At 45.7% G+C, this 16,757-nt stretch overlaps 1 protein-coding gene across 2 annotated transcripts in view; it reads right to left on the bottom strand.

Moving 5' to 3' along the window:
- SLCO5A1 (solute carrier organic anion transporter family member 5A1) overlaps positions 1–16,537 on the bottom strand; it is a 117,440-nt gene extending 100,903 nt beyond the window's left edge. For both annotated transcript variants that reach the window (XM_040994587.1, XM_040994596.1), the window contains exon 1: positions 15,378–16,537. In XM_040994587.1, the coding sequence (XP_040850521.1) occupies positions 15,378–16,293 (916 nt within the window). In that variant the 5' untranslated portion in view covers positions 16,294–16,537. The remainder of the gene's footprint in view (positions 1–15,377) is intronic.
- Between the last annotated feature and the right edge of the window lie 220 nt (positions 16,538–16,757).

Genomic DNA, 16,757 nt, shown 5'->3' with positions numbered 1-16,757 from the left:
TTTTTGTTTTTTTTGGTTTTTGCTGGGTTTTTTGGTTTGTCAGGTGACAGTTTCAGAAGCAATCCACAGCTCCCGCGAGAGGAAGTAGATTCCAAATTGACTGTCAGGTAACATGCGCTGCGGGAAAAACGCAGAGGAAATGCCTGATCCCCCAGGGACAACCATCACCCAGCAACACTGCTCAAGCCACCATGTGGGAACAGGGCTCAAGGAAAACTCAGCTGGCGAAGTTCCCCAGACCCAAGGGCCATGCTCCAGAAAACAGAACATGTTAAGGCAGGCCACACAGGCCCACGCCAAGCATCACAGAACTTCACAGGCAGCCCGAGTCCAAGAAGCCGTAAGTCTTATCTCTTCATCTCCTTACATATATATATAAAAGGAACCCCCCCCCCAAAAAAAAAAACACGGCCAAAGTCACTGTAGAAATTTCTAAACCGTCCATTCCCCTCTTTTCTCTGTAAGGTCAATTGCTAGAGTTCTGACTAGACAAAAGCCCTGACTCCAATTTTGCCATTTTTGGATAACCTTGACCTTAAAGGCATTTGACCTTAATTTTCAGACCTTAACTTACTCATCTATAAAATGTGGAAGGAAAAAAAGTAGTTGCCACAGAGTTGTTTTAAAGGTAAAAGTAAGTTGAAAATGTGTTTAGCAGGGCCACTGCCATGTCTTAGCAGGCTAAGCTCTGCTTGTGGCACTAACATCCCACGTGGGCACTGGTTCATATCCCACCTGCTCCACCTGCAGTACAGTTCCCTGCCTATGGCCTGGGAGACTATGCAATGGTGGTTCAGGTGCACTAGGCCCCTCCACGCACATGGGAGAGCCAGAAGAAGCTCCTGGCTGCTAGCTTCAAATCGGCTCTGCTCCAGCTATTGCGGCCATTTAGGGACTGAACCAGAAGATGAAGAATCTCAATATCTCTCTCTCTTTCTCTCTCCCCGAAGAATCTCAATATCTCTCTCTCTTTCTCTCCTCTCTCTGATCTGCCTTTCCAATAAAAATAAATAATGAAAAATGAATAAGGTATAGAAAATCTCAGGGTTTTTTCTTGTGATTTTTTTTAATGTTTGGTGTTCAGTGGTTTTCTTAGCTTAGAAACCAGAAAAATCTTAATATTTTTGCACCCAGTAGGAATAATTAGTCTAGTGAGGTAGCATAGCAGCTGAAGTTCTCACCTTGTACACACTGGGATCCCGTATGGCACCAATTCCAATCCCGGCAGCTTGTAGCTGCTTGTAGCCTGCGAAAGCAATCGAGGACAGGCCAAACCTTGCAACCCTGCACCCACATGGGAGACCCAGAAGAAGTTCCTGGCTCCTGGCTCCTGGCTTCGGATCAACTCAGCTCCAGCCATTGCGGTCACTTGGGCAACAAACCATGAGATGGAAGATCTTATTCTGTTTCTCCTCCTCTCCGTATATCTGACTTTCCAATAAAAATAAATAAATCTTCAAAAAAAATTAATCCACTATTGCTCACCCTAATATGTCCAGTAATCTAGTCACAGTTTAGTAGGTCCAGTAGGCTCTCCTGGGCAGTGATACAGCATTGGGTGGTGCTCAGATAATTTCTATTTCTTTCCCCCTGCTTGCTAAAGACGTTATTATTTACACAGTTTATTTTCCTGAGTTTTCACCATCCACTTTTTCAATATTTTTCCAATTCCATAAATTCTATAAATTCCAAAACATTTTTATTTCCAGTCCTCATAACACAGGGAACTCAAACTGCAGAATAACTTGGAAACTTCAGATGAAACAGTTTAGGGAATCACTATTGACAACATTTTGCTGGATACTTATTCCACTTGGGGAGCTCTATTATTAATAAAATTGCATCCCTACTATAATATGATTACAGCTGTATCACCTGACTCTAGCGTCCCGGCCATGCACACCCTGGGAGGCAGCAAATGATGCTGCCAATTAGAACCCAATTACTGTTGGGTTCCTGCTATTCACATGGGAGGCCTGGACTGGACTGCCTGTCCCTGGCTTCAGCATGAGCGAAATCTCAACACTGTGGGTTTTTGCAGAGTTAACTAGCAGGCTCGACCTCTCTCTGCTTCTCTGACCCTCCACCTCTCAATAAAAATGTCAACAATAATAATCTCAGTCATTGTCAAATGTCCCTTGAAAAGAGCAAAATCGCTCCTGGTTGAGAACCACCGCTTGGGAAGGACCTGGAACCTCTGCCACGTCCCATGGGAACAGAGGTTACTGCAACCCAGGAGCAGGGCAAAGCTGAGGCTGGTTTTGAAGGAGGAGACCCAGATGGCTAAGGAATCCCCCTCTCCTTTTATCTTACAAGAGGAACCTGAGAACACGGGGCGGCAACTCCAGTGGCAACAGGAATGCCCAGCATACTGACAGGGGCTTACAGTTACTGCTTCCAAAGATTTCAGTTTCTTTCTTCCCGAAAAGTCAAGAGAGCAACTCAAACTCCTTAACACAGTTATATAGCTTCATTTCTCTAATTGCTTTAGTCCTCAAATGCCTGCTCTAAAATCCAATTTGCCTCCATTTTTCTTTTCCCAAATCCCAACTTCTTTTTAAGATTATACCCATGGGTGTGCAAATTCACTGGTTGAGACCCCCAGGTTCTGTATCAGAGTCCCGGAGTTCAAGGTCCAGCTCGGCTCCTGCTCCCAGCTTCCTGCCAATGTGCACCCTGGGAGACAGCAGCGAGGGCTCACGGACTTCACTTCTGCCACTCACATGGGAGACCTGGATTGAGTCCCCACCTACTGGCTTCACCTTCGGCCAGTCCCTGCTGTGAGCTTCTGGGGAGTGAAACAGCAGAGGAGAGCTTTCTGCATTTTGGTTTTCTCTCTCTCTCTCTCTCTTCCTCTTTTCCTTCCTACTGTCAGGGGTGTGTGTGGGGGGAGGGGATTTAAAGATTTATTTATTTTTTATTGGAAAGGCAGATTTACAGAGAGGAGAGAGACAAACATCTTTCACCCACTGGTTCGCTCCCACAAATGGTGGCAATGACAGAGTTAAGCCCATCCAAAGCCAAGAGCCTGGAGCTTCTTTTGTCTCTCATGTGGGTGCACGGTCCCAGGGCTTTGGGCTGTCCTCTACTGCTTTCCCAGGCCACAAGCAGGGAGCTGGAAGGGAAGTAGTACAGCTGGAACTTGAACCTGCACCCATATGAGAGCCCAGCACTTGCAACGAAGAATTAATCAATTGAACCATCACATTGAGCCCAAATGAATAAATATATGTTTGGGCCCAGCGCGATAGCATAGCAGTTAAAGTCCTCGCCTTGCAAGCCCAGGATCCCATATGGTCGCCAGTTCTAATCTCGACTGCTCCACTTTCCATTCAGCTCCCTGCCTGTGTCCTGGGAAAGCAGTTGAGGACGGCCCAAAGCTCTGGGACCTTGCACCCATGTGGGAGACCCGGAAGAGGCTCCTGACTTCGGATTGGCTCAGCTCCAGCCCTTGCGGCGGCTTGGGGAGTGAACTATCAGACAGAAGACCTTCCTTTCTGTATCTTCTCCTTTCTGTATATCTGCCTTTTAAAAAATAAATAAACAAATATATGTTTGAACACTCTGCATTCATCAAGCAACTTCGCATTTTCTCTGCCCTTGGTTCCTGGAACCACCATTCTTCTTTCCATTCCTATGCATCTGATTACCTTAGGTATCTCCTATGGGTATACATGTAGCATCACACAGCATAGTAGCCTCAAGCCATCCATTTTGTAGCATGTTTCAATTTATTTCCTTTTTCAGGCTCAATAATATCCCACTGCATGTATGTATGACATTTCTTTTATTTATTCCTCCACAGATGTACACCTGCTTGCCTCCACCATCTGACTATTGTAAATACATTGCTGTGAATCTGTATGTACAATTATCTTTTCAAGATGTTACTTCCAATTCTTTTGGGCATAAATCAGAAGTTGAATTATACAATAATTCTAGTTTTAGTTTTGGAGCCATACCTACTTTCATAACTCAAATCCTTTCCATTTTTTTAATCTTATTTCCCTTGCCTGTCAAATGATCATCTTTATAACTGACTGAATGAAACTGTCTCCATCACAATGACTTCAATATAATGGCTGGAGAGACCATCAGCCAGCCAGCCAGCCTGACCCTTATCTTTGTTTCATGTTTTTGTTGCTTGATTGATTTACTTCACTTAAAAAATAGAGACAGAAAGAGAGACCCACCACTGTTTCCTCATCCAAATGCCACAACAGCCTGACCAGGTCAGACCAAAGCCAAGATCCCAAGACTCAGTCCAGATTTCCCATGCACAAAGCAGGGACTCAACTACTTGAACCATCATCCACTGCCTGCCAGGGTGAGCATTAGCACAAAAATGGAATCAGAAATGGAGCTAAAGGCCCAGCACGATAGCGTAGTGATTAAAGTCCCTACCTTGCACGCGCTGGGATCCCATATGGGCGCCTATTCTAAGCCCGGCGGCCCTGCTTCCCATCCAGCTCCCTGCCTGTGGCCCGGGAAAGCAGTCAAGGACAGCCCAAAGCTTTGGGACCCTGCACCTACATAGGAGATCCAGAAGAAATTCCTGACTCCTGGCTTCAGAATGGCTCAGCTCCAGCCGTTGCGGCTGCTTGGAGAATGAATCATTGGACCAAAGATCTTCCTCTCTGTATATCTAACTTTCCAATAAAAATAAATAAATCTCTAGGGCCCGGCGCGGTGGCGCAAGTGGTTAAAGGTCCTCGCCTTGCACGCCCGAGATCCCATATGGGCGCCGGTTCTAATCCCGGCAGCCCCGCTTCCCTTCCAGCTCCCTGCCTGTGGCCTGGGAAAGCAGTCGAGGACGGCCCAAAGCTTTGGGACCCTGCACCCGCGTGGGAGACCCGGAGGAGTCTCCTGGCTTCGGATCGGCATAGTACCGGCCCGTTGCGCTCACTTGGGGAGTGAATCATCGGACGGAAGATCTTCCTCTCTGTCTCTCCTCTCTGTATATCCGCCTTTCCAATGAAAAAATAATTTAAAAAAATAAATCTTAAAAAATAAATAAATCTCTAAAAAAAAAAAAAAAGAAAAGAAATGGAGCTGAAACTCAGGCATCCTGAGCAGCCTCTTCCTAATAATATCAAACCCACTTCCCAGCCTGGCTCTTCCCTCCATTGACAAATCGAGGCTCATTATAGAAAACCATTTCCAGCATGCACAGACCTAACAGTTCTCTGTCACCAAAACTCCCAATTATTCCTAAAACTTCCAAATCATCCAAACTAAAACAATCAAATGAGGGTTTTTGTTTTTGTTTTTGTTTTTTGCTCCTCTCTCCCCAAGGGTCCTTAGGAGGCAAGTTCACTTAGGGGTGCACAGCTCTCAGACTCATCCCCAACTCCAAGAGATCCACCTGCAGGGCTTCAGGGTGCAGAGCAGGAGAAGTGACATTTTCTTCGGTTAATAGCAGAAGGAACACCTTTTAATAAGGTCATTTCTCTCACTGAACTCAGCTCCAAAGAGGATACTGAACAACCGTGGGGCTTAAAGAAACGACCACAGCTGACAAAACATGTCACCTTGCTTTCACAAGTTACAATCTGAGACCATGATGTTCCTCCTGATGAGGCAAACTGCCATCAGCAGCTGGATTTACCAAGGCTGGATCCAACCCAAACCCAGAGAGACTTCTCCACCAAGAAAAGGGCCAAGATCTCCAGTCTTTTGGACTCTAGTTGCTTAAAAAAACGGAGTGTTTGGCCCAGCAGCTAAGCCACGTCTTGGGATGTCTCCAGCCCATGTCAGAGCACCTAGATTTAAGTCCCTGTTCTCCCAATTCCAGCATTCTGCTCATGAACACATCAAGAGACAGCAGGTAATGGCCAAGTCCGTGGGTCTGTCACCCATGTAGGGGAAGCCTGGACTGAATTCCTGGCTCCCGGTCAGCTGTTGCAGGCATGCAGAGAATGAACCAGCAGATTCGTGACTTCTCTCCCTCTTTCACTCCCTCTCCTCCTCATCTCTCTCTTTGCCTCACCCCGTCTCTCTGCCTTTCAAATAAACAAAAATAAGTAAATTCTCTTCAGGTGGTCCCCATCAGAAGAGCAGCCATGGCCTCGTCCAGCAGCTCATAAGAAATGCAGACTCCCAGACCCAGACAGACAGGGACTGCATCTGCATGTTGACAGGCTCCCCTGATGATCACATTCAGTTTCAGATTTTACCAGGACTGTTTCGGACATGTCAGAATCCTCAGCCCTACCACAGGAGGGTCAATTCACCATGCTTCACTGGTGGCGCTCTCTGTTACGGGCGAATGGACTGAATAAAATAATCTTACCCCAGAGGCCTCTCCTGCCATGAAGCGGCAAACCCCTGTGCTTGTCAGCTGCCTCTGAACTTTGTCTGCTTCCCAGCATCTTAGGCTAACGCACCTTAGCGGCCAAAACTGCCCATCACACAACTGCTACACATTCATCCACTGTCATGGAAGCAGAAGACACACCCACGAGGTCACAGATTATCTGTCCCTGATGGATGCAAGACTTGGGAACACTCTGACACTGTAAGACTATGTCATCTCCCCACCTACTGCGTCTTTCCAGACACTTCTCCACGTGTCCTAGAACCATTTTCTCAAATCCCTCAATCACCATTCTCCCTCACATTCGTTTTCAGGGAAGACTACTTTTCGTATTTTCATGATTTACACACAACCTACTTCCAAACAGGATGTGGCTTAGCTTACCAAAATAAGCATATCATAAACAAGACAAGCAAATTTAAAGCAGACTTTTAAAACCAATTAACACTAGAATGTACTCCTACTCTCCGCATTTCCTTTCTTACCTTCTCCTGCCTGCACTGCCGCTCCTCAAGGAAAGAGAAGGGAACGCATAGGACTGATGAACCTGAAATACGTGGGTGTGCTCAGCCCGCCTCCTGCTCTTGCTTCTTGTGAACAACTATGTACACAGAGAGTAAAAGCTTGGCCCTGCTCCATCTTGACCTAAGTCTTCCATCTGCACCTGCTACCTCAAACCCACAAGGAAGATTCAAGGCTGCCACATTGCTAAGGGACGGCTCTGCTTGAAACTGGATGGGCAAGTCCACGTAATTGTATAAGAAAGTCCACTTACACAAAGATACGAACTATGTTCTTCAACATCACTTCTATCAGTTTTATTCTTCTTTCTTAAAGATTTGCGTATTTATGCACTTATTTTAAAGGTGGAATGGCAGAGAGAGAGATTTTCCATCCTCTGGTTCACTCTCCAAATGTGCACAATGGCCAAAGCTGGTCCAGGACTCAGGAATTCCCTGCTGATATCGCATGTGGGTGGGAGAGACCCAAGTACGTGGGCCATCTTCTGCTGTCTTCCCAGGCACATTAATCAGAAGTTGTAAGGAAAACAGAGCAACCAGAACTGGAAACTTATTCTACTACAGGATGACAGGCATCACAAGCAGAGATTTAACCTGAGTGCCACAAGGCTAACCCCTATCAGTTTTTAAATTGATAGATATTTTGACCCCATCATGTTTATCGTTTGGTCTAGTTCTCAATTTACTCAATTTTCTCAAGTAAGGGAAAGGAGTGCTCTTTTGTGGCTGGGGGAGGAGGCCCTTTCCAAATCTCAACAAAAGGACCAGGAACAATAATGCCACAAGGTACTCTAAATGCATTGTTGATACTGGCCAGAGGTTGGAAGGAGGAGGGAAAAAGTCTGGGTTTTTCTGGCTAGTAAGCAAAAAGACAGACATGACCACAGCAGAAGATAGAAAGGGCAAGAGTACTCTCCCCACCCCAGTCTCATCCTGCCTTCCTCTCCCATACAGACCAGAAAATCTCAAGCCCATCTTCCCCAAAGTTACATCAGCCTGAATTAGCCAGAGGACTCCACTGGGTCAATAGGACATCCATCAGAGGAAATGGGTGTCCATTCTCTGTGTTGTTCTTTCCCGTTAGGAACAGGTGCCAGATGCCTCAGGCTCAGCAGTCATCACCAAGGACAGCCCAGCAGGAAGAAAAGAGGAACCTGACACCACCAAAGGCTGTTCCCTTGCCTGCTCACCCCACAGCCAAACAAACCACAACTTGCCCAAGTCCCTGGTGCACATGGTTGTTGCAGGAAACACTGAAACAGAATATAATGTATCATTGTTTATAGGACCATAAAGAAAATCATTTAGGGCAGGTGTAGGTGTAGCAGGAGCGCCATCACGTGGGACAGCCACATCCCGTAAAAGAGTGCCTAGCAGCAGTCCCAGCTACCGCACTTCCAATCCAGCTTTCTGTGAATGCGTACCCAACAGGAAATGATGATGGCTCAAGTGCTAGGGTTCCTGCCACTCATATGGGAGACCCAGATGGAGTTCCAGGCTCCTGGCTTCAGGATGACCCAGCCCTGGATCTTGTAAGCATTGAGAAGTGGATCACCAAAGAATCTCTCTCTTTCTCTCACCCTATCTCTCTGTTTGCTTGTTCATAACCCACCACCACCCAATACCTCTTCCGAATAAAATAAACAAATAAACATTTTAAAATCATATAGATATAGAGCTATGGTACAGAAAATAAGACTGCCCTATTCACTGTGTCTCTGAAACACCAAACAAGAATTTTCCATGAAAAGTTTTTTTTTAAGATTTATTAATTTATATTGGAAAGGCAGATTTATAGAGAGAATGAAAGACAGAGAGAAAGATCTTTCATCTGCTGGTTCACTCCCCAAGTGGCTGCAACAGCCAAAGCTGAACTGATCCAAAGCCAGGAACCAGAACTTCTTCTGGGTCTTCCACATAGGGTGCAGGGTCCCAAGGCTTTGGGCCATCCTCAAATGCTTTCACAGGCCACAAGCAGGGAGCTGGATGGGCAATGGAGCAGCAGGGACATGAGCTGGCACCCATATGGGATCCCAGGCACGCAAGGGAGGATTTAACCACTGACCTATCGTTCTGGTCCACTGTATACTTTTTTCTTGACATTACGCCCTAAATAATACAGTGTAACAGCTATTTTTCTTAGCTGCTACAGTGTTGGAGTACTGTAACTAATCTAGAGAGGATTTAAAGTATATGAGAATTTAAAGTACCTGTGCATTCTCATAGCTGCAGTAAGGGTTCTGAAATAAATCCCTCCATAGATATTGATGGACAATTGTAATAACTTCTTTCTCAAGCTCTTTATTCATTTACTTATTTATTTATTCTATTTGAAAGACAGACAAATAACACCTATCCACTAATTCATTTCTTAACTCCTGACAAGAACTGGAGCTAACTAGGCCAAACAGGGATCTGAAAACTCAATCCAGGTCTGTCTTGTGGGTAACAGAGATTCAAGTCGTTAAGCTATCACCTGCTACTGCCCAGGGAGCTCATTAGTGAGAAACTAGAACAGGGAGAAGAATCAGGACGGGAACCCAAGGACTCTGATCTGGATACGGGCATTCCAAGTAGCATCCTAACCAACACACCCAAGAGCCACCCCATGATTACTTCTGAGTATATTCTGAACCTTGTGCTGCATCCGCAAAATGTTCTGCCACAGTTTATGTTGCCAAAAGACCCACAGTGGTGACACCGAAGATACTACAAGCCCCTCAAAATTCAAGAGAACTTTAGCTACATTTCACAAGGCACAAATGCATATGACTCCAAATGTTCACACATGGCACAAAGATGATTGTCTAAAGTTGGCATACAGAAAGTTCTGGTGAAACAACATTGGATCCTCAGATGACACCATGAACCAGAGCATCCCATCTCTGAAACCCTGGTTGGTCAAGAGTTCCCTGTGCAATACTTCAAAGGAGAGAACTCTTACAGTTATTTCAAGTTCTACACCACATCTCTGCCCTTTTTTCAATTATCTAGAAAAAACTTTCAAAGTTTTTGAACTCAGAAAGAGTAAATTATCGCTCATTTCCCTCTCTGCCCACTCACAAAGACAGGTTTGAATTCTGCTCTTACAGTCAAGGAAGACCTTATAGCTTGCAAAACACTTGTACATATAGAGTCCCACTTAGTCCTGCAGACATGACAGTGAGAGAAGCAAATGTAATAAATCCCCACTGGAAAAGGCTGGGACAAGAGAAGAGCTTTCTCTAAAGTGTCACAACCCGTCTTTGGCAAGGCAGAACAAAATATGAACTTCCTGCATCCCTAACCCATGCTCTTTTTCATGCACTGAGGCAATTTCATACTCTCAGGTGCCAAGTCAGGTACGGCAGTTAAGGGGCTGATGGTGGAAATCTGTGCACAAGAAGGGTCTTCAAAAATTTGGTGAATATGTGTATTATGAGAAAACTGTGGATTTCACATTTTCTCACCAAAGTAGTCTTACCCTTTAATGCCATTCTCCCATGAGCTTTTTGAAGCACCCTTGTAAAACAGCTGGCACCCTCAGTGACTAACTACCGACCATACTGTACTGATCACAACCTCTCCTGAATATCATTGAGACGGACTTTTGGTTTTTGAATTCTAGAAATGCATCCTTTCCTTCCTTTTCCCACCTGCTTTCCATTCTCTCTCTTTTCCCTGTGGATTCATGAATTCCTTGCTCCCAGTGGATCACATTTCCTCTCCCTCCTTGAGATGTAATCATGAATTGTGCTCTCACTTCTTGCTAATAGCAAAGCTTTCTCTATACTCCAGGTCAACACTATGTCTCTCCTTGCAAAGGAGAAGGGCATTTAGCAGGTGTAAATGCTGCTATCTCCCATCTAGGACCACATCTCTTCTACAGTGAATGCTGCCAGAGAGTTAACTAACATGGAGCTCTCAAAAGATAAAGTTATACCATTACATTCCATTTCAATGGTTTGAATCCTACTCTGGATATCCATTCCTGCCTGCAATTACTAACCTGCTACTTGAGAAAGGGGTGAGTGAAGGAAAAGATAATAGAAAACATTTTGGAGAGGATAATTTTCTTGTTGTCAGGAAAAAGTTCCACATGGTTAACATGTTTTTAAAACCTTAATTGGTTTTCATTCACACCGAAGTAGCCTACAGGACCTACACTAACTTGTTTGGTTGGCATGTAAATCACATTAGAACACATCCACACTCTGTGCACCATTCTAAACTTCTGGTGGACTGGTGACAGCCCTTGGTCTCCTTGGGCTCTCAGCACCTCTCACCAAAGAGCCAGGTAGAATGCAGGGAACCTCAAGGGCTCTGGGTCAAAAAGACTTGGGCTGGGAACCCTGTGCAAGTCACATAATCCTCTGAATCTCAGATTCTTCAATCATAAAATAGGAGGAAAAAAATAATCCCTACCTCATTAGGCCATTGAGCACATTAAATAAAATATGTAAGTTTCAGGTAGCATGGTTTATGCTGAGACCTATCAAACTTAAAGCATCATTCACACATGTTAACCAAAGAATGTGTCCCAGGTGGGCATCAAAATTTTTTCAGAACAATTCAGCCTAGGTTGCCATTGTGGTACAGAGGATTGGGTTGCTGCTTGCAAAACCAACAGCTCATATTAGAATGTCAGTTCAGGTCCCTGATGCACTGCTTCTAATCCAGCTCCCCATTGCTCACCTGAGAAAACAGCAAAAGATAGTCTAAGAACTTGGACCCTTGCACCCACGAGGGAGAGAAAGACAGAGTCCCTGGCTCCTGGCTTTGATCTGGAACAGTCCCAGTCAGTGTACCTATCTGGGGAAGGAGTCACCACAAGAAAGATTTTTCCTTCGTTCTCTCTCTTTTTCTGTCACTCCATGTTTTTGATAGATAAATCCATAATTTAAAAAAAAGAATTTAAATAGGGACAAGACTTGAAGAAATCTTTCATCGACTTAACCACTCTTTGTTTTAAAGAAGGAAAAGGGAAGAAAATGCTGTGTCTCTACTTTTCTCTGCTTGGATTGTCCAGCCTTGAGGTCGCACTACTTCTTCATTGCACCAAATGCGCCCCAAGTGCTAGGACCAGTTCCCATTTGTAGTCTTCTCAGAACTGACACAATGCCTAGTGTCTAAATCAGTACTTAATATGCACCAGCTATTGCTTCTCTTGGAAGGTGATCACTTTTGAGAAAGTTACATCTCAGGGATCTTGCTAGGAATGTTCTCCACTTGCTTGAGGCTCTGCCTTGATTTGATGAAGAAAGTTTGTGCCAATGGTACCCAGAGTGGGATAGAAGAGAGATTCAAGTTTTCACAGTAAATAGGAGTAAAGAGTCATAAGAATATGAAAAATACCTGGGGTGATCACAGAGTTTAAAGTATCATTATTTTCCAAATAGCACAGGCCAAGTTACACAAAACGTTCGACAAGATTAAACTTACTAGCATGCAATCACAAATGGCAAGATGCATATAATATAAAGCACACAGCATTGACTGCAAAATAATCTGGTCAAAATGTTTTGTCAAAATTCAATCCAGCCTCCAGAATGAACTTCCAATATGTAATAAATAATGAGAAGGGGTGTGGTGACATTATGGCACAGTGGTTAAGCCGTTGCCTGCCATGTCAGCATCCAATATGGGCATCCAATATGGGCTGTTCCACTTCTAATCCAGCTCCCCACTGATGCACCTAGGAAAGCAGAGAAAGACAGTCCAAGTGCTCAGGTCCCTGCCACCCGTGTGTGAGACTTAGATGAAGTTTCCTGGATGTTGTAGCCATAGGGGAGTGAGTTTATGGCCAGAGCTCTCTGAATTTCCCTCTCTGTAATTCTGCCTTTCAAATGAATAAATAATTTTTTTTTTTAAGTAAGAAAGAAAGAAGACAAACAGAGGAGAAAGGTAAGTCACCCCATAAGAACTAATCAGATAAATCTAAAACATGGAATATTCTAAAAATCGAGTGGCCTTACACCTTCAAGGAGTCACAGAAACAGAAAAAAAGTGTGCTAAATTACAAAAAACTAAAAAGGCTAATTGTCAATGCAGTGTATAAGTGAACTTTAGTTAGTTCCTAGTTTTAAAAGACTTTGGAAGGACATTTAAATTAAATATCTGCTCTTCTCCCTAACTACATCTTTCAGGCCTAATTTTACAAAACACAGAAGGGGGATTTGTAGAAGGACATTCAGAATCTGTGCTGTTGTGGGAGACAGTTGAATCTTCCCTGCAGACGCCAGGAGCAACTGATATGGAGATGAATGAGCAGGAAACCTCCCGGTTCACAGGTTTAGATAAAGAACCTGCTAGAGGATTGGAAGACTGTACCGCTGTTGAGATGTAAATGGCTCAACCCCTCCTCCCTGGATGCCTACAGGACAACTTTCTTCTAAAAGTCTGATGCTATTAATAATAATCTGATAATAGGGTATATTCTAGAATGCTAATGCTATGCTAATGCCAATGCTACTAAATTATGTTCCAAAGGTCCTTATTTTTAGAAGACACATGTTCAAATTTAGCAATGTCTGTAATTACTTTCAAAGGGCTTAGGTTCCCCCAATATACCAAAATATATACCAAAACATACATGGCCACATGCATAGGTTAATAAAACCAGCAATAACTGAGTCTAACAAGTAATTTATTTTGCTGTTGTTTCAACTTTCCCATATGCTGGAAATTTTCATGTTAAACAACACGGAATCCAGGTAACAAGCCCAGTATGAACACTTCTTCCTCTTTTATCCAAAAATAAAAGTGTGATAAAACCACGTCCTCATATAGTGGACTAGCTACTGCAGACTGTTACGAGTGTAGACATCAGGGCCTGGCCCGGTGGCCTAGTGGCTAAAGTCCTGGCCCTGCACATGCATGGATCCCTTACGAGCGCAGGTTCTAATTCCGGCAGCCCTGCTTCCCATGCAGCTCCCTGCTTGTGGCTGGGGAAATCATTGCAGGGCGGCCCAAAGCCTTGGGACCCTCCTGGCTCCTGGCTTCGGATGGGGCAACTCCTGTCGTTACAGCCATTTGGAGAGAGAATCGATGGACCGAAGATTTTCCTCTCTGTCTCTTCACCTCTCTGTATTTCTGACTTCCAAAACAATTAAAAATAAAAAATAATTTTAAAAGATTGCACACATCCCTCCATACCAGCTCCCGGGGGCAGTGGCTGCTCCAAGGACGAAGCACCTACAGCTTCAGATGCATTCCTCACTGTGTTAGGAATTACTATTTCCATACCAAGGACAGTGTCAGATCATGGCTGGCACATTATTAAATGTAACTAGTATTTTCTTACTTGCTATTTTAATTTTTTATAAAGTAAATTCCTTTGTCTAATTCCAGTTGGACCCCAGTTGAGAAACAGAAAAGCAAAGATTCCTTCCAGCATGATGGCTACTAGTCCTTTTCAAGGCTTCAAAGTTTAGTTTTGGGGCCAACTTAGATAGCTTAATTGGCATGCAAGCGCCAGCATCCCATATGGGTGTCAGCTCTAGCCCAGGCTGCTCCACTTCCGTCCAGCTCCATGCTTGTGGCCTGGGAAAGCAGCATGTGATGGACCAAAGCCTTGGGACCCTCCCTGTAGCATGGGAGAACCAGAAGAAGCTCCTGGATCCTGGCTTAGGATCTGCTCAGCTCCAGCTGTTGAGGCCACTTGGGGAGTGACTCAGTGGAAGGAGGAGCTTTCTCTCCTCTCTGAAAATCTGCCTCTCTAATAAAAATAAATAATTTTTTTAATTGCTCCTCTCTTCCGGACACAGGTCAACTTTAAAAAAAAAAAGTTTAGTTTCAAAATAGCAACCACTGGTAGTGACCACCACACAGACTTCCAGAAAGGAATTTTTTTCCCCACCACAACCTGGCCTCGGTGGGTTCTCTGTGCTTATCCCAGACATGGCAGTGCTGATTTACGCAAGTCAATACCACAAGTCCCAGAGGCTCTACTCCTCACAAAACAGTCAAGGTCTCCCATGAGCAATATGAGTAGCTTTGAATACACTTTACAACATGAGAGGTTATTTCTGCATTAAAGTTATCCTAGCAGGTACCATCGAAGTTTGTTGGATGCAAGTGATGTGTAAAAAAAAATTCAGGAACAGAGCAATAGAACCCTTTTTCTAGAGTCCAACTACTTCATTTTCTCTACTTCTGAGGACCCAAGTAAGAAGCAGCAGTACAGGAGAGGAGTAAAGTATTCAAAACTTCACACACCAGCCCTTCCTCTCCCTTCCTGACCCCTTCTAAGAAAGGCACCTGTTACAAAAGAGATCAATGGAAACACTTCCAAAGGTCCAGCAAGCGAATCCCCTCCCGGAGGGAGGAGACCTTAGTACTTTGGGCAAAGACAGGTGTGAAACGTGAGTCTGAAAAGCAGTTCCAACTAGCTGACTCTCAAGTGACTGATTTCTCCCTCAATATGAAAACACACTTCATCAAGGCTGAAACAGAAAGGGAATATGCACACGGAGCACAGCTGAAAACGTGAAAAAGAATACATTCCCTTCCAACTGGAGGAAAGAGGGTCAAACTTACCACAGACACGAGCCAAGTCTTACCTAGATACAAGGATGCGTTTTCTTTCTTGACATTGTCGTCTAAATAAGTTGGTCCCAGGGTATAAATAGGTGTGGAGCCCATTCCAATGAGAATCTGTGCACAAACGAATAACGCCACGTAGATCCAGTGGTTATTTCCTCCCGAGTCCTTGAGACAGGGAGGAGGTTCCAGAATGGGAGTGGAGTTGCCATTCTGACACAGGCCATCGTTGGTGGCCGAGGCGTTCAGCTCTTGGATCTGGTAGGGAGGCGAGATGAAGTGAGGTAAGGCAAAAAGGGCGGCCCCGACGGCGATGAGCAGCCCGCCCACGGCCAGCCACAGGGGCCTCCGACCCCGGCCGCCGAAGTAGCTGACAAACACCACCACCACCAGGTTCCCGATGTCGAAGCAGCTGACCAGCAGCCCAGACTCGGAACTTTTCAGACTGTAGCGCCTTTCTATGGTGGTGATGACACTGCTCAGGTAGCCGGAGACCATTAACGCCTGGATGAAGGTCAGAAAGCACATACAGACCAGGAAGCAGCGGGAATCTGTGAGGACCACGTAGAGACATTTTCTTTCCTGGAGCGTGGCCAGGGTGGAGGACACGGAGACGGGTTTGCCGACATCTGTCCTGTAAGCACAGTCCACAAGACCCACCACTCCTGCTGAAGTAGACGGGGCGGAGGGGCTGGGAGCCAAGGCGTTTGGGACTGGCTTCCACTCTTGGTAGCCCAACGAATCCGTATAAACTGAGGAAGCCTTGGCGTCTATACTCGCAGGACTGCGGCTCGGTCGGCAGGAGGCGCTGTTCAAGACTGGTAAACTCTTGGACCTGAAGGTCTCCGACTCGCATTTCCCGTGGACAGCTCTTAACGGGCCCCGCGACTCCAGCTGCTCTCCGGACAGGGGCTGCTGCCCAGCCCCTTGGTCCATGGCTCTTTTAGAATTCAGATTCGATCACTGATTCCAATCCGCTGCTTTGCGTCCACCGGCACCACAAACTGAAGCAGCCGGGCCCTCAGCGAAGTGCCCACCTGAGACCGTGGCTTGGGGGTGAGGGGTGCAAAGCCTCGCAGCAGGACACCCTCACCATCAGGGAAGCGCCCCGGGCCTCCTGACCGCAAAAGCGGTCCTGAGGCTATGCAGCCGCATGCCTCCGGGGGCAGGGGTCCTCGCGGTCCTGCGATGGGCCCTACTTGAAGTCCACCTCCGAGCAGCAGCACGCAGCAGGCACCTGGCGCGTCCCGGGAGCATCCCCTCCACCACCGCCGCTTGGCCCGCGGGCAGCAGCTAGTGCGCCCGGCGCCCGGCGCCCAGCGTGGGGGCGCTCAGCGCTGCTGTCCGCGACGCCGCATCCCGCCCAACTGCTCCAGGGCTGTCTGGTGCTCGCCACCTGT

The sequence above is a fragment of the Ochotona curzoniae genome, unplaced genomic scaffold (genome assembly GCF_017591425.1).
Source record: "Ochotona curzoniae isolate NIBS_2020 unplaced genomic scaffold, NIBS_Ocur_1.0 contig_1071, whole genome shotgun sequence".
NCBI lineage: Eukaryota > Metazoa > Chordata > Mammalia > Lagomorpha > Ochotonidae > Ochotona > Ochotona curzoniae.
The sequence above is the reverse complement of the archived record's forward strand: the minus strand, read 5'-3'. Positions and strand labels throughout refer to the sequence as shown.